The 19,261-nt window shown below is 30.9% G+C and overlaps 1 protein-coding gene across 3 annotated transcripts in view; it reads left to right on the top strand.

The window, feature by feature from the left end:
- LOC145292872 (integrator complex subunit 12-like) overlaps positions 1 to 19,261 on the top strand; it is an 85,124-nt gene that overhangs the window by 22,910 nt on the left and 42,953 nt on the right. For all 3 annotated transcript variants that reach the window (XM_080138987.1, XM_080138984.1, XM_080138985.1), the window contains exon 4: positions 3,135 to 3,201. In XM_080138987.1, coding sequence (XP_079995113.1) covers positions 3,135 to 3,201 — 67 coding nt within the window. The remainder of the gene's footprint in view (positions 1 to 3,134; positions 3,202 to 19,261) is intronic.

The following is a 19,261-nucleotide window of genomic DNA, read 5'->3' as shown; positions in this document are numbered from 1 at the left end:
TCAGTGCTAAAAACGCCTCTTTTTGTGACTCTTTTTTCATATTTCTCAACAAAAACTTGATATGTTTGACTATATAGAGGTTTTTCATGGTAGTCAACTCAAATATACATGTGTTAAGGCCTGAAACTGCACCGTTATCCATTTATACTGGAATTCGGCATTCCCAGGGGCTCAAAAGAGGTCAAAAATGTTCCAAAATGACACTTTTGCCCTATAGCATTTGATCCATCCATTAGATTTTCCTGAAACTTGGCCAAAATGTGGAGGCCATTGTTCTTAATATAAATTCAGTCTGGATGATCCGGGCAAAATTCTGGTTCGCATCTCTCTGGGATTTTAGGGCTAAAAAACATGCTTTTTTGTAGCTCTTTTTTCATATTACTCAAGAACTTGATATGTATGTCTATATAGTGGTTTTCCATGGAATTCAAATATACATGTCTTAAGGCGTAAATTCAAATATACATGTCTGAAGGCATGAAACTGCATCATTTGTTCATTTTCACTGGGATTCGGCATTCCCAGGAGCTCAAAAGGGGTCACAAATGCCCCAAAATTGCAAAAAATTACACTTTTTACCCCATAACTTTTGCCCCATCCATTAGATTTTTCTGAAACTTGGCGAAAATGTGAAGGCAACGTTAGCCCTTCACATTCCTCACATTCATCATTTCTTCACTATTTTTTGTGGCGTCATCTCACATGCAGCACAAGAGGGGGACCACGCACACGTGGCTTGTTTTCTTCTTTCTGAAGATTTCCTTTGAAAATTGAAAGAACATAACATCATCGATACCATCCTAATTTAACATCCTGACATTTGTAAATGAATAAATAATAATTGAAAATTATTAAATTTTTCAATATTATCATTTATTCTCTTTACCTCGATTCATATGCAACATTGTTTTTCCACCAAAATGCATTGTCATAGCTTTCAAACACAATTCCTTACACACTATACACAATGCTTCAAACAAACTATAACATCCTAATATAAATTATTAATCCTCATCTCAAATATTCCAAAACTTTGTAACTTTTTACTCCATAGATTTTGGTAATGAATGTCTATTATAATTAAAGTTTTAATTAAGGAAAGTAGAAATTGGATCTTAGGTTTATTTTTGGCAGCCATGTAACTTTCAATTCCCTTATTTTGTCCTTTAGTACTCATATTCAAGGAGTGATGTTTCTGACAAAGAGGGAATAATTGCTGTTTTTTGGGTCAGAATCTATTCCATCTAACACTAGTACTATTTTTTTTAGCTTTTTATACCAAAGGTCGCTAGAAAAATGATGGGATCCTGCTAAGAGCCAGGTACGTCCAAGGATGGAGTATTGCTGTCACATCTGAGCAGGAGCTGCAAGGAAGACCTTATCCTTCCTTGACAGAGTTCAGAATAGACTTCATAGCTTAGTGGGGGATGCCCTTTTCTCTTTCCTGCAGCCTCTTTCTCACAGAAGAGATGTTGCAAGACTCTCTCTGTTTTATCGTTATTTTCATGACAAGTGTTCGTCTGAGCTCCACTCTATGGTCCCCATTTACTAAACATTCATGATAAATACTCATTTAGCTGTAAACACTATCAATAATTTCCCTGCACTCTTTATCTGTGCCTAAACCTAAACATAGATTCTATGAACAAAGTTTCTTTCTTAGAACTTGCACACCTGTGAAACTCTCTTCCGTTTACCTGCTTTCCAGCTGACTACAATATGGCTGTCTTCAAGTCCAATGTAAACAAGTTCTTGATGAGCCGTTCCCCTTAAGTAATCCAATTTACCAAATTTTCACTTGTAATGATTACTATTGTATTGTCCTTTTGCCCACTGTATACTCATTGACCCTTATCCTTGAGTGGTCTCTGGACCTTGATAAGTGGTGATTCCTTTGTAAAAAAAAAAAAAAAAAAAATTGACCTGAGTCATTGTTTACAGCAATTTACATGAAAATAATTGCCTACAAAGAATGGTTTCAAAAACTAAATCTGTCATCACTTGAGCAATGAAGGATGTGATGACGACTAAATTCTCGCATACAGCATCATCAATGAAAATGTTGATTTACCATGAGAGGAGTTTTTCATCCCAAGACCAAGTTGTGGTCTCTGCATCATTTTTGTTTCAACAAAGAAAGATAGCATTCTCTGTCCATGTTTCTGCTTCCTCAAACAACCTGTCAGAGGAGGCTGTGATGATGTCTATCATATTGAGTGTTAAAATCACCTTGAACAAACATTCAGATGATATATAGATGCAACGTCTTCTGTCTTTTATTATATTTCTTGCTACACGTTGTTAATAAAATTGATTGATTGAATTTATATAATAGTGCAATTATCAAATAACTGTTTTCTAGGAAGAATGTGTTAGGGTGAACAGTATAGTTCAGTTGCTGGAATCTTTGTTAAACTCAGGAATCTATGTGAAATTTTGAACTGAACACAAGGTAGGTTATTCTTGTTCCTTTAGATATGACTGGGTAAAATCTTAAATAAATACCTTTTTTTTATTCTTAATTAGTATTGCTTGTAATAAGGTTTGAACACTCAACCTCCAGAAAGCAGTTGTGCAAATAGTACAAATGATATAACATTAAATGTATTTCAAAATTTGTTTTTTTATCTAATTCTAATATTATTTTTTTTATCTAATTTTAAGATTTTTTTTATCTAATTTTAAGATTTTTTTTATCTAATTTTAAGATTTTTTTTATCTAATTCTAATATTTTTTATCTAATTCTAATATTTTTTATCTAATTCTAATATTTTTTATCTAATTCTAATATTTTTTATCTAATTCTAATATTATTTTTTTATTTAATTCTAATATTTTTTTTATCTAATTCTAATATTTTTTTTCTCTAATTCTAATATTATTTTTTTATCTAATTTTAATATTTTTTTATCTAATTCTAATATTTTTATCTAATTCTAATATTATTTTTTATCTAATTCTAATATTATTTTTTATCTAATTCTAATATTTTTTATATAATTATAATATTATTTCTTTTTATCTGATTCTAATATTATTTTTTTTTTTATCTAATTCTAATATTATTTTTTTTTATCTAATTCTAATATTATTTTTTCAAATCTTCTGACTATAAACATCTCTGATTTTTCAGACAATTTGATGTGACTTCTGGAAACCAATTAATTGAATGTCAAGAATGCCATAACTTGTATCATCAGGTATAGATTGTTTTCACTTTTAGTTTCATATTTTGCCTCATTCTCCCCCTCTTCATCTTCTTTCTCACTCGATCTTTCTCCCTCTTTTTCTTCTCTTTTTCTTATCATGTATACCAAAACAAAATTTTATTCTTATTATAGCAAAAACTTTTAATGTGTGCACATTTTTGCACTTTAATCTAGTTTGGTTTGTGATGTCTATTATTATAATTAATTTCCGTATTTTAAGAAAACATTTCAATCATTTGTGTGTGTGTGTTTTTATATGTCCGCTAAAACCTTTTGTATTGTTTCGGCATAGACATAGTATCATAAGAAAAAGTTATCTCTTGGGTAAATAATATCGAAAAATTAGAAAAAAATAGTCAATTATTTCATGTAGAAATGTTTTATATGAAGGAAGGGTCATGTAAAAATCTTCGCTACGACGCTGAATCTTAAACACGCATGCGCAAACGTGAGTTTCTAATGTTCTTTTTAAATAGATAAATTTACAATGTAATAGCGTTGTTAGAATCTTAGTCTAATGGATAGGGTGCTCGCTTACAAATTCTCGCCCGCCATGCGTCATTTTTCTTTTTTCCTTTTTTTTTGCTTACAAAATTTTGCTTTTGGTTTCGCTTCTGGCTGGTGCCACCCAAGTCCCGTTTTATTGTTTTTTACGATCGAGCAACCCCCCTTGTTGTCACAATAGTTTTTACCTTCCCCATCCTCCTCTGTCACAATTTTTTTTTTTCCCCTTCCGACTCCGCTGGTATTTCAATAAAAGATAATGTCATATATTTGAATATCATAAGTTATCTCCCTTGTCTTGTAATTATTTTATCAGAATGAATTTTAATATCAGATCAACTTTATTTATTTACTACCTAACCCGGCCCAGTAATACCTGGAATTATCTGATTGCAGTCAATGAATACTTGCCTGTTTGACAACTCTATTTTTGTAGTTATTTAAATTTCAATTCTTTACATGTATATTTGTCATCAGAAATATTCATAACAAGAACACCAGTTGTAAGATTGCATACTTGCGTCTGACAACATAAGGATGGGTCAAACTCTTGGTGTTACTTCTCCACTTATATGAAGTTACGCCATGGAAATGTTGATAACAAAAATTACTTGATCACAATGAAATTTTGCATGTTATTGTTATCAAAGAGCATTAAATCAATGTATCAAATTTGTAAAACTAAAAAATTTTAAATTTCAGCAAAAATGTCAACGATGACTGAATCTTTGAAGTCAATAGTTAAGGTCATATAAAGTATGAGATTTAAGCTAAGTAGCGAGTCTCTATGAAGAACAGTTATTGTCAAAAGTATACACGCACAACATCGGAATTGTATATTCTATTAATATATAGTCTTAAAATCATAAAAACAAGGAGTTTTTGATTTTAGTCACTGTTTGATCATTTCTTAGCTCACACGTGTGTTATTTACTTGTTTTATTTATAATTAAAAAAAAGAAGAAAGAAATGCGAACGGAGGCATTTAATTCATCTTTACTCTGTATTGGTTTCTGATTGTTTACGGGACTTCAATACCTAAATAATTACGAGAATAAAATGCAAGGGAGATAACTTATGATATTAAAATATACATGACATCATCTTTTATTCAAATTCAAATATCTTATATTCAGTACCCTCCCACCTGCATCTCTTCAAAAGTTTGCATTGCGCATTTATATTGTATTTCTCTTAGTCTGTCCATTCTATTTTTTTCTCAGAATCTGCTGGGCTGATCTGACTGAAATTTGTACCTTTGTTTCGATAAGGTGCAGCAAACTAGATATGGCATCCATTCGATGAATAGTTAAGAATTAATAGAGATTAGAATTTAATGCAAAATTGAGACAAATATAATTATATTCAACCGTCAGTTTAGTGTTAAATACTCATTCTAAGCCGATTTTGCCTGCTTTTAATGGGCTAAAAAGTTTAGTTTTGTTTATATTTCAACTAGTGATGGGATGGTTCCAATATTTCTCTTAATTTGGATGCAATTATCGATTTTGTTTGAAATTCTGGATTCCGATACAATTACTTATTTGGATTCTTTAACAAAGTTTCAATATTTAGTTGTATAGCTGTTGTTGTTAATCCGTGAAATGTGGGCATACATTTTTGTAAATAAACATGTAGGAGAAGGTGTATGTTAAACAAGTCCATCAGTTATAGTCAGCTGATGTACTTCCTAATGTTTGGCATGGCTGCTACTGGAAGTGGTGACAAGTCAAATCAGTTCCTTCACTTTTATTGTTCTTCAGTTTTTCTGTGAATTGATTTACTGAAATAAAATATGAGAAAAGGATGTTAATAAGAAAACATGTGGATGAAATTATAAAAAAAATTTTTTTTTTAATTTTAAAGATAAAAGTTTTTATTTGATTTTATATATAATAATTATATATTTATGAAGGTATAAAAATAAAATTATTGAAATAAAAACAATAAATGAAATTATTGCAATCAAAATAATACAATTTCAAACATTATAAAAAACCGTATTCAAAATATAATATTTCCAAAATAGTTTAAAAAGATTTTGAAAAGTGTTTTCAGCAATTCTTTAAAAAAAAAGCTGAAAAAGTGTTTTCAATAATTCTTAAAAAAAAACAAAACAAACTAATTTCAATAAGTTATAAGTAAAATAAGACGAAAAAAACTTTCCAATGATTTTTAAATAAAAAAGAATTATCTGAAAAACAATATAAATATTAAAAGAATACATGCACAGGAGAAATATAGGCATGAGAAAAAAAATGAAGGAACTGATTTGCCTTATCACCACCTCTGATAGCAGCCATGCCAGAAGTTAGGAATTATGTTAGCTGACTATAACTAGTTCATCTTAACTTTTTTGTCTCAAATGTTTTACCCATAATTGATTGAAAATAATAATTACATCTATATTTTTCACTATCGCCAATTTTCCCAATTTATCCACTTGTGTCATTTTTATGTGCCATTTTTTCTTGTGCCCTTTTTACTATGCCATTGTTTCTGGTGTCATTTCTATGTAAATTTGTTATGATCTATACATTTTAATTTTACTAGTAGTTTAAAAACAGTATTTGTCATTTTATCATCAATGCTAGTGATGAAAAATTATGTTTTAAATGACCCAAGGAATTAAAAAATTAATTTTCAGAATCGGCAAATCAGCACAACCTTATCTTAATCTGACACCGATACCAATACGCCCAAAAGTTCTAATTTTTCTGATTTTGATTAATTGAGCTTCCACTAATTTCAATATGTCTTCAATATAGGTGTTTCTTTTCTTAGAGGCAGCCAAACTTTAAATTGACAACTCTATTTTCTTTAATCGCAGATTTGGCAACTATCGATCATAAATGCCAAAAATTAATCTTTGGAATGAATCATAGATTTGTATGATAAAAATAGTTTTTTTTCTGTGATTGATTTTAATTTAAAGTTTACAGTCTCTCTAAAAATACATCCTCCTGCAAAACATTCACAGCAAAATCTCATTTACTGCAAATAATTTTCATTTCTTTGTTTGTGTACCTAAATTAAAATGGACCTTTAATGAGCAAACTCTGTGGAACACATTACCTCTGGGCTGCTTCTCAGTTGACTATAATATGGTTGTTTTCAAGTCAAATTTTAATAAATTGATAATCCGATTCTGCCCAATTTCGGTCATCATTACCAATCCTCACAGTGTTGTCTCACTATCCATATGATGCACTCATTAACCTTTGTCCTCGAGTGGCCCTTGGGCCTTGATAAGCAGTGACATGTGAGAAGATAAAAACAAAACAAAAACAGTGACAGAAAATATCAAAAGAATGGGTTACTTTCATACACATGAGAGAAAGACAGATCTGTTTGCTATTCGTTTGTTATTCAAATACTAAATATTATTCATGAAATTTACCTTACAATGAATATTTTTTTATTTTAATCTTTTTAAAGTTTTATAAAAATTGTGTAATAATTATTATATTTACTTTATAAGAACAAAAAATATTTTTTTCACTTTTCAATTAACTGAATTATCATCGTAACAACAGAAATAATATAGTTTTCATTGAAAAAATTTTCCAGCGTTTGTATGAAAAAAAAAAAATCAAGAAATTTTTGTTCAGCATCTCCTGGCATTTCACGTAAATTACCCAGAAAATTCCAACGATAGATTAAAGTAGGAAAATGTCTTGTGCTTTTTGTTTTGGTTTTGCAGAATAAAAATAATGAAATAGTATTCGCTGCAGTAGTTGACAGTTTGGAAATTAATTTATATTTTCTTGATATGACGCATGTTGTTGTTTATTTTTCTTTTCCCACATGAACACGTAATATTAATCTGCATAAGTGTTACGAGAAAAGGTCCCCTGTTCTTGTAAGTAAGTAAAAATGAGATAGGATAGTCCGAGAATTTGAACCTGGGAAGCTAGGTTTGGAATTAAGATTCATAACATGGACCGAGGAGTCCTGGCCGTTCGCGAGTCGTAGAGGCCACCTCTGACTAACCCCGAAGGCGAAGCGAAAGCGAAAGAGCGTGTAGGAGGGCGTCGATCGGGAGAGGTGTCGTGGCGAAGTCGTCCGGGGGTCGTCGGGGGTGTAGTCGGTCTCGTGCCGTCGTCTTCCCTCGCCTCACCCGCATCCGAGCCGTGCCCGATCCCGATAAGAACACGTGAGTTGGGCACATGCTTGGACATGGAAAGAACGAGACACGAAAGCATGTCCAGGTCATGTGATTGATCTGTATGTTGGCCATGTGATCGATCTGTACGTTAGTCATGTGATCGATCTGTACGTTGGTCATGTGATCAATCTGTACGTTGGTCATGTGATCGATCTGTACGTTGGCCATGTGATCGATCTGCACGTTGGCCATGTGATCGATCTGCACGTTGGCCATGTGATCGATCTGCACGTTGGCCATGTGATCGATCTGCACGTTGGTCATGTGATCGATCTGTACGTTGGTCATGTGATCGATCTGTACGTTGGTCATGTGATCGATCTGCACGTTGGCCATGTGATGATGTCATGGCTAAGAGATGAATTCTCAATAAAATTGGAGTTTTAGTGAGACAAAGAGATAGTGCCAGGGCAGCGTCGAGACAGAGTCGACAGGAAGGTCAGACAGAGCTGACATTGGGGAGAAGGAACCCCCTTTAGAGGCGAAAGGTTAGAAGTTGAAATCATGTAGGACTTTGAATTCCTTGATGTGAAATCATTGACCGGTTAAGAAATAAAGGACGTCATTATTTTGTAACTGCCGTCTTGTGTTGGTCATTCTACAAACAAAGGTATTGTGAAACTTTGTGTATAAACCCATCTAAGTAATGTGTCTCTATCGTCTTAAGAATGTGTCTCCCTCAGCTATCATAAATAATGACTGTTCCTCCTTGGTTAGAAGAACTGATCCCTCGTCTCTAAATATATGTTATAGAACATTCACAAACTGTATAAATGTCATCTCTATCTATATCTATCCCTCATCTTAATGTATTACATGTCTCCATCTGTATTAAAAATGTATCCTCTTTATATATACTGATCTGTCACTATCTCTAATATGAACACTCAACAAATATATAACATCCGTCCCTTACAAATATAACCCCTATATAACATAAGTACTGAAAAGTAATATTAATGCGTTTTGTTTTTGATTGGCCAGAAAAAAAAAACAAGTAAAAAAACATGACTGATCACTTATATTGTAATTGATCCCCCCCTCCCTTAAAAAAATGAAGCTTTCTGACCTAAAGATTTTTTGATGTCGTGGCAATGTTAAGGAACACCTTGTTTGATATGCCTTATCTGTTAATAAATCAAACCTGAAAAAAAGTAAAAGAAAAAAACACAAACAAAAGTTCATCAAATTTCATCTTTTGAGTTATGAACATTAAGGTTTCATGATGTTAATAGTTTTGTATAAAGATTATAGAAGTATACATAGAGGTATACATTTAGATAAGCTATGCACTGAGGAATTCTTGGAATGTGACAACTCCTAAAAGAGAAACAAAAACTGTGAGAAATATGTAGAAATATAAATGCTTTTCAACTTTCTTGACTGGATTAATTTGGTTTCGCTTATTCTCATTTTTGTATTATCATTTCTTACGAATGTTATGTCGTTTTCGTACCTGATATTTTTAACCCAATATTTTTTAAATTAGCAGGACCTGTGGAAATTCCATGGTATGAAAACTAAATATATTTAGTTAACAAATATGTTTTGATAAAGCTGATATTTTTCTGGATAGTGTAAAAAATTAGTTTTATGGGCAGTAAGAACAATAGCACACAGAAAATATGAGTTTATTAACATTTCTATAAAAATAGTGTACATTGTGTTTTAAATATGGAACTGATTCAAACAAGATAGATTAATAAGTACTAATAAATATTCCCAGAAATTAATGTTGTGCTACATATTTATATGCAAATAATAAACTCACGTTTTAAGATACATTCTTTAATTTACTCGCTCAGTCCAGCACCTCTTAGTAGACAATGCTCTTTTTTGCCCTGTTTCTTTCAAATTTTCCCTTTTTATGTAACTTTTCGCTGACTACTTTAGGGGATTTACAAAATGATTTTTTTTTTAACAATTTAACCCACTGTGTGAAGGATCTACGTTTTTAGGTGATTATATGTAGCTTTACAACCTTGCCACTTGGACTTATGGTAAATAGACTGAAGTGTTTACCGATACACAAGTGTATTTCTAGGTGGTTCCGATTTCTGAACATCCGAGAAAGTTCAGTAGCATGGCCTTGATAGCCTATATGATGACGGAGTTTGATGCATGATTCCTGGTATTCTTTACTACACCAGTGGTCCATAGGTATACAAACAAAATAAAAAATAATAATAAAAATAAACACAAAAACAAAGGAAGCAACTCAAACTCTCCAAGGAAATACAGATACTACGGGCCACAGTTTGCATCGGCGTTAGATTTCCTGCTCTTTTTCTGCTTGCTGTCTCCTGAAAGAAATCAACTCAAATAGATGGCATTTGTTTGATATTTGATTCGTATGAATTTTGTACGGATACAAATTCCGTAAGCAACGAATAAAATAAACTCTAGTCATAATTCTTGTTTTTATAAAGATTAATTATTAAATAGACTCTTGATTACAATATTTGCTATTTTACAGAAAAGTTAAATAAAAAAATATATGCAATGTTCCTTTTTTTTTACCAATGCAGAATGTGTGAACAGTTCACTCAGAAAAAACAAAAACGTTTGTGACAACTGATTGTCCCTGTTTCTTTCTTTTCCTTCCTCTCTCTCTCTCTCGGTCAGTGAGTGGAGGGGTGTAGCATGGGTGGAGGGATGCTCAAACTCAACTCAATTCAACTGCCAAAAACACACTCTGCACATCTTCTTATGAGAAGTTGAGGAGGTGAGTTTGACATGGTCTGGGTTTTCATTCAGCCAATCCATCTTCATAGCGTCAAAATTGAATTCACCCTGATTGGCCAATTTGTAAAAATCACTTGTGCATATTAATTAGGTAATTTTCCATCATAAGTTTCTCACACGGGCAAACTCTGAAACCTTGACCTCAGGTTCACATCTGCCTTGACAAAAACTCAAAGCGATAATTCACTACTATCTTTTGAAATACATAGTTTGATTAGTGAAACATTATTAGTATCAAAATATTATTATCAATCTCAAATTCGCTCAGCTGAAGTTATTTTTCCTTCTTTTGGTTTGAGTCACCAATCAAACATGAAATTAGCAAGACAACTAAGAATTTCCCGGGATTGTTCACATCATAAAGCTCTAATTCAGTTCTATTTTAATTGTTACTGATGTAATTTTCAACCATCACAGGTGGTTGGGTTACAATAGCAGCAACAAAAAAAATTAATGAACTACTCTAAAAAGCTCAATAAGCCCAAAATGATGAATCATTTTACATTATATTTATATACCAAACTGAACCCCATTCTAGATTCTAAAATTAGTATTTTTTTTCTTTTTTTCACACAATTTTTTTAGGGTCTTCACATGTAATCATTTAAAAAAAAAAATAGAATCTTATATTTGGAGGTGGAAGGGGTGATTTAGCAGAAGGTGTTAATCAATAAATTTACCCAAAAGAACATTTCTTTTTGTTATTTTTTTTTTTAAGATAGAGAAAATAACCATGTTGAAACATTAGTTTCTGAAGTTAAGCAACATTGAGCCTGGTCAATACTAAATGAGTGACCATTTGGTAATATAACGATGTCGGTACCGATACCTGCAGCATTCCCACCATTACAACCACACCGGGTACCGGGGCGTCCTTAACCTCGTCGGATTCCACCCGATGTGGCAGGTGTCCTTCTGATCGTACCTTGTCTCGTTACAAGTTGGCCTATTGATCATCCTTATCCACTGTGTTTTCATGGAAGGGCGCTTTTCCTCTCGATCGAATCATCTTTCTTTTCATATGTAGGTAGTCTCCGGGTACATCAATCACTCCGCTGGTCCTTGCGGCTTGCTGAAAAATCAACAAACAGAACTCCGGGTTATAACAGTAACAAACTATTTATTGTTTTCATTACTCATAACAACTACTGTCTTATTTGAGGTGACTGGCTATAGCAGTAAATGATGTAAGACCAGACCAGTAAAGTCACAGTTCACATTAACACAGGCTAGTTCCCATGATAACATCAGGCCCTGAAGGGCTCCCAAATTGGGAGCGCTTGACTAGCCCAGCCGTTCGGTTTGCTGGCTATGATTCTTCTCTGTTTAGAATTCCTCCCTATTTGCACTGAGGTGTTTCTACTTATCAAATTAGGGGTGATTAGTCACTCCAAGTCGAACAATGCTTGGCAGCGACCCTCAACCCCCCCGACCCCCACCCTAAGCTGTCAGCTTAAGATACCTGGGTTTCTTTCATATCGCTCAACAGAGGGTTTAAAAACAACCTTTCCGTTGTTAACAGATATATAACAGCAATAAGATAAGAACAATTATCATTTGTTTTTCTCTTTCTGACAAAATCCTATAGACATTTCTGTTTAAAACAACATCAAACCATCATCATCATTAGAATTCAGCCGTGCGAATTCCTCTGAATTCGTGTCAACTAACAAGGTCACTCGGCATTGCCCGGTTCCCATCGGGTCACAGTAATATTAGGTACTGTATGTGCTTTCTGCTTATGTAAGAGACCCAAAATGAAAAAGGATGGAATACTGTTGCCACATCTGGGCAGGAGCTGCTAGAAAGGACTTGTCCTACCTTGATAGAGTTCAAAATAGACTTCATAGCCTCGTAGGAGATGTCCTTTTCTGCAACCTCTATCTCACAGAAGAGATGTTGCGAGTTTGTCTCTGATGTATCGTTATTTTCATGGAAAGTGTTCAACTGAGCTTCAGTCTATGGTCCCCTCCTCGCCAAACTTTCACACGAAACACTCGTCTAGCTGAAAACACTATCAATAATTCCCCACACTCTTTATCTGTGCCTAAACCTAAATGTAGATTCCATGAACAAAACTTCTTTCTTAGAACTGCACGCCTATGGAATTGTCTTCCATTTTCCTGCTTTCCGGCTGACTACAATATAGTTGACTTCAAGTCTAATGTAAATAAGTTCTTGATGAGCCGTTCCATATAAGTTAACAAATTTACCGAATTTTCATTACTAATGATTACTATATTGTCCAATTGACTACTGTACATGTTCAAATATATATGTAACATATATTGTTGTACAGCTTATTTTGCGTGTATGTATAAATATGTGAATATACACTTGGAGAGTATGTTTGATGTGTGTAGGTGTATGCGTTATATATGTACGTATGCATAGCAGACTGTGTGGTCCTCGATATTAGTATAGATATAGTCAAAAAGTTTTACCATTGATAAGAAAAGCGATAATGCTAAATATACCAATGCCATTGATGCTAAGAAATAAAAGTTTTTATTACAATCAGTGAAGAGTTACTTGAAAGCATTAAGTGTTAATATAACTAAAAAAAAAAATTTGAAAAATAGGGATTCAAAATACTTGTTCAAACTGACCAACCTTTTTCCTCTAATTTCATTTCTTCTTTACCCCATCTGTCTCCTTCCCTTTTAACGTCAATTTGTTTGTAATTCCCCTTTTCTTTAGTAAAATTAGATAAAAAAAAACCTTCCATATATAAAAACATGTTCTTGATTGACCTTGATAATTAATTTTGGCCTGATAATGTGGTTTTTCTGAAAAGAAGCATTGCTAGAACATGTATGTACATATGTAACTAACAATGTTGGTACTAGTGCACTTATCGATTCTTGCTGAAATAATAACCTTATTATTTAGAAAGCCATTCTAAACATGGGGAGGGGAGGGTGTTTTGTACCTATTCTGTACTTAACCTTACAATTTAGTAAAAACATATCATAAAACTTAAAAATACTATTTAAAACAGTGCGGATCAATAAGTGCACTAGCATCATAATGTTGGTATAAATAAACATACTATATATATATATATATATATATATATATATATATATATATATGTTCCATCGTGCAAGTACAAAACTCGAATAAGAGAAAAGGAAGTCATTCCCCCACACTTTCATTCTATTTTGATGAAATGTTTTTTCTTTTCTTTCTGCTTTTTATATCGAATGATAGGTTTTGTACTTTCTTTTCTATATTTCATATTTATTATCTTCAGCAAACATCTTCAATGCTCAACACTTGGTCTCTTTATTTTAATGGCAAGCCATCTATTCATATATATATATATATGTATACATATGTATGTATGTATGTATGTATGTATATATATATATATATATATATATATATATATATATATATATATATATATATATATATATTGCAATCAGCATATATATATATGTATGTATGTATATATGTTGCAATCATCATATATATATATATATATATATATATATATATATATATATATATATATATATTATTAATATTTTTTAACCAAAATGTTTATGTATTAAAATTCCGATAATGTTCATATACCAATAAAATCAAAATCAAAATTAATTGACTCGCTCAATTAATTTTCATAATTATTAGTTTTCATAATCGAACATGCATATAATATTTGCACAAAATCAAGAAAATCAAATATTTTTTTTTTTTTTTTACAAAGGCATCACCACATTATCAAGGCCCAGAGGCCACTCAAGGATAAGGGTTAAAGAGTGTACAGTAGAAATTGGTCAATATAGTAATCATTAGTAATGAAAATTTGGTAAATTTAATAACTTATATGGAACGGCTCATCAAGAACTTATTTACTTTAGACTTGAACACAACCATATTGTAGTCAGCCAGAAAGCAGGAAAACGGAAGACAATTCCACAGGCGTGCAGTTCTAAGAAAGAAGCTTTGTTCATGGAATCTACGTTTAGGTTTAGGCACAGATAAAGAGTGGGGGAAATTATTGATAGTGTTTACAGCTAGACGAGTGTTTCTTGTGAAAGTTTGGCGAGGGGGGACCATAGATTGAAGCTCAGTTGAACACTTTCCATGAAAATAACGATACATCAGAGACAAACTCGCAACATCTATTCTGTGAGATAGAGGTTGCATGGAGGAGAAAAGGACATCTCCTACGAGGCTACGAAGTCTATTTTGAACTCTATCAAGGCAGGACAAGTCCTTTCTAGCAGCTCCTGCCCAGATGTGGCAACAGTATTCCATCCTTGGACATACCTGGCTCTTATATAGGTAGAGAATAGCATCAGCAGTGAGATATCTACTGGATCGATAGAAAGATCCCACCATTTTTCCAGAAAATAAGAACATCATATTGTGTATTTCCTTATGCGTTATAATTGTTTCATAACTACTTGGACAAATTTAAATATTATATCATTTAAAAATATTCCAAAAATAGTTACTTTTCAGACAGCAAAATACATTTGTTATACGTATATGAATATATTCATAACCCTATTTTAAGGGATCAAGCAGTTGGACTCGCCTCTTTCGCATTATTTTAATTTAATTTTTAATTCTTTTGATTGCCTTTGAATTGTGTAATTGTCCCACTTTTATATTTCTACTTTTTATATGATACTTCAACGGTTCCCTATTTTTATATTCATTTAATATTTTAATTTTTTCTTTTAATTTTATAATTATATTTTCCTCTCCAATTTACTTTATTTCATTGATTTATTCCCCAAATCGTAATCTACACCTTTAAATTCTGGTCTATATTTATATGTTCAACTATTCTTTTTTCAATTTTTCATAGTCTTGTATAAATGTTTATTTACTTGTTACAATATACTTGTTGATTTTTTTCCTTCACATGTTATTTCTTAAGAAGGAACTATAATTAAAAGGTTTATTTTAATAATACTAATTAAAATTATATTTTATCCCATACTGATTGTGTCAATAATTTAAATTTTTAATTTATCTTTTCAAGTTTTATTCTTATTAGGTATCCCAAACCAAAATTTTATTTTCATTATATCTAAAAAAAAATAATGTGGTCATATAGAATTTTGTAAACCATAAACAAAAGAACCAAATTTATTTTTGTTAGCTCAATTAGCCATCAAGTTATGATCGTTCAAAGTTTGTCAGAAGGTTGAAAATTAGCTATCATGGTCTAAAAACCAAATTTTATAGTATATAACTAAAAATGTAAGCTACTAACAAGTGAAAAATCCTCATTTTTTACAAGCATTGAAAAACTTTCAACTTAAAAGACAAGTAAACAAGTAAGATATTTTATAGGCAGAGGTCTTACTACAATTCCTTTCTTTATTGATTTTCTCTCAGAATTCTTTCATAAGTTTCTGCTATGGTAGATATTTAAAGAACACTTCAAATCCTACCATCACTTGAAACTGGCGTTACCTCAAAGCCCCATCTGTAAACAAATGCTGACTGCCTGTGTAATGTCATCTGACAAAGGCCATCGAAAAAAAATCTTTTCGACCTTTGGTTTGCAATAAAAATTTTGTTACAGCAATGGATGCAGATAACTTCCATGACTTGGCCAATGTAAAAGTTGGTGCCATAGTAGACAGCAATCCATTTTTTCATAGTTATTTCCGGAAGTAATTAACATTTAGTTTAATTTTTTTGTTATTTATTTCATACTTCGGCCATAGTTTAAAATACTGATTTCTCCTTCGGATTTTAACGACAGGTGCGTGAAAAAAGATGGCATCTCCATTTTAGGAAATAAACTGTAGAAGAACCGCCTCAGGAATTATTAAATAAACAAAATAAATGATTTTTACAGTGAAATTAATTTTTTCATTTACGCGCTACGTGCATATAACTTAATTATATTTTCAGTTTTTTTTTTTTTAACTAATGTACAGTGTAATTAAAAAATAATTTAACAAAATCTTCAAATTTATCAAAAACTCCCGATAGAACATAAACCAAAAATTGCACATTTTTACGTGAAATTAATTTTTTTATTTACACATGACTTGTTGCACGTAACTTAAAACTTAGCTATATTTTGTTAATTTTTTTAAGTAATGTAAATGTACAGTCTATTAAAAAAATAACAAAATGTTAGATATATCAAAAATGTCCGACAGAACATAAGTAAACAAAAAAATGAGGCACATTTTTTAAAATGAAAAAATAAAAATTCCGTCACAGTCACACGCAACTAAATGTTTTTTTGATTTAAAATGTACCCAGTTTAATTTTTAAAAGATAATTTAATAATACTGTAAGTTTATCCAACCGAAAGAAAATAAAACAAAGAACATATGAAAGTTTGAAAGAAGATATAGAAAATAAACTGACATTATTTTTTAAATTGTAAATTTTCATTTCTTTTATTGACGCACTAAAAATATTATTTTAAACAATAACTTTCTATAACTTTTAAATAAACAAAAACTCGCCTAAGAATGTTGATATTAGTGAAACAAGTTTGATTACATTTTCATTCCGGCGTGTGGCTCGTTCATGCTGACAGTTGATTTTCGTGATGATACTTCTTACTTCGGTCATTTGGCATTAAGTTGTAAATCTCAATGTGTAGGTACATTCACTTTTATTAGTGGCACTCCTTGATTTATGAGCGTAGTAATATGACACCAACAGATTATTAAAGAGGAGATATTTCTCTACAAAATGGTGCCATTTTCGAAATTTTTTCAATTGAATTTATTTCACTGAAGTTTTCAAGTTGGATTTTTTTAATGAAAAACATTTAAACCCTTTTTTAAGCTCACCATATTGATAAGTGACCTTTTTTCTTTAAAATGGTACTATTTTTTTGTACGTAGAGACTCACAATATCGCGCGCACCAAATTTGAAAAACATCAACATTTTTTTGTGTAAAAAATAAAGCAGCGTTCACCAAAATTAGTGACATAACTTGAAGTAACCTGGATAAAAAACTATTAAAGACACAAGAAAAAGAATTATATATCTATAAAACAAAAAGATTAAATTTTATTTAAATCAAAACTTTATCAAAATAACCCAAAAAAATAAACGAGATATCGCAAGTTGAAGTTAAGGGAAATTTAACTTTATTTACCAGTTTTCGCATCCTAAAGAGGCTATTTGGGATACCTACTATAACCACCCCCTACCTATTCTTATCTAGCTATTTTATTTTTTTAAATCTTTACTATTCATTATCATTCATAATACCGTATGATGTAAGGGGGATAACTCTATTTTGCCAATATTTATTGATTCATAATTTTATCGATATTCCATGTATTCTTACTTTAATATTTTGACTTTAGTATTTATTTATTTGCTTGATTTTAAACTTATAGTTCTAACATTATCCCCTTTATATCAATCTAGGTTCAATTTCCCACTTAGTTTGCTTCAAATTTATATTTTGATTAAATCCTGTATTCCATCATAATCTGTTCGTCTCCATATCTTGCAATTTTTTAATGTTTGATTCTTTTTTTTTCCTCTTGTGTTATTAAAATTTCTCGGATGTTAGTTTATTACCAATAACGATTATTAAATTTAAATTTAATTCCGTTTCCCTTATTTAGATTATAATTAGTTTAGTTTCTATATGCTAATTCGATGACCTATTAATTTATTTATTGTATCATCCTAAAATCTTTATATACAATTTAACATTCTCGTAGAAATACGAAAGTGGGACAATTACGCAATTCGAAGGCAATCAAAAAAATAAAATTAAAATAATTCCAACGAGATGAGTCTACCTGCTTGATCCCTTAAAATAGGGATTATAAATATATTCATATATGTATAACAAGCACATTTTGCTGTCTGAAGAGTAGCTATTTTTGGAATATTTTTAAATGATATAATATTTAAATTTGGCGAAGTAGTTATGAAACAATTGTAACACATAAGGAAATACACAATGTGATGTTCTTGTTTTATATTTGTTATCTTGATTTTGCGAATGTATATATATATATATATATATATATATATATATATATACACACACACACACACACACACACACACACACACACACACACACACAAATAAAATATCCGAATCTAATAGCTGGAAAATCATTAAATAAACAAATCTATGTTCAAACTTGAATAATAATTTTGTTTGTTCTTTTATATATATTCTTTATATGTTTCTTGTATATGTATATATTAAAGTGAAATATGTATGTTATATGTTTAAAAGTCAAATTACAACACAAAGATTATGTAAAATAAATAACCATTTATTTATTTAAAATTAATAATGTCAACGAGATGTTTTCCTCCGAATATTTTTTCTTTTTTCTTTTTCATGCCATGATATTATTAAAAAAAAAGAATTTAGTATTAAAAACTCAGTGTGTTTTTCTTCAACGGCGATATTTTTTTTATTCAAATATTCGAGAAAGAGCATGTTGGTGCACCTGGTATGAAATAATTAGGTTGTATTCTCCATGATATAAGCATTGTTTAAATTTTAAAGTGAAATATGGAATGAGTACGAAATATACTAATGGCAAGTAAGCTACACAGAAACGTTTGTTTCATTCCAAGGGAAATGGTCTAAGCTCTACTTATGTATTGAGCACTATTGAAGTAAATACTATGTATATAAATATATAT

Source organism: Euprymna scolopes, chromosome 14 (assembly GCF_053919585.1).
Source record: "Euprymna scolopes isolate OS-2025 chromosome 14, ASM5391958v1, whole genome shotgun sequence".
NCBI classification, from domain to species: domain Eukaryota; kingdom Metazoa; phylum Mollusca; class Cephalopoda; order Sepiida; family Sepiolidae; genus Euprymna; species Euprymna scolopes.
The sequence above is the reverse complement of the archived record's forward strand: the minus strand, read 5'-3'. Positions and strand labels throughout refer to the sequence as shown.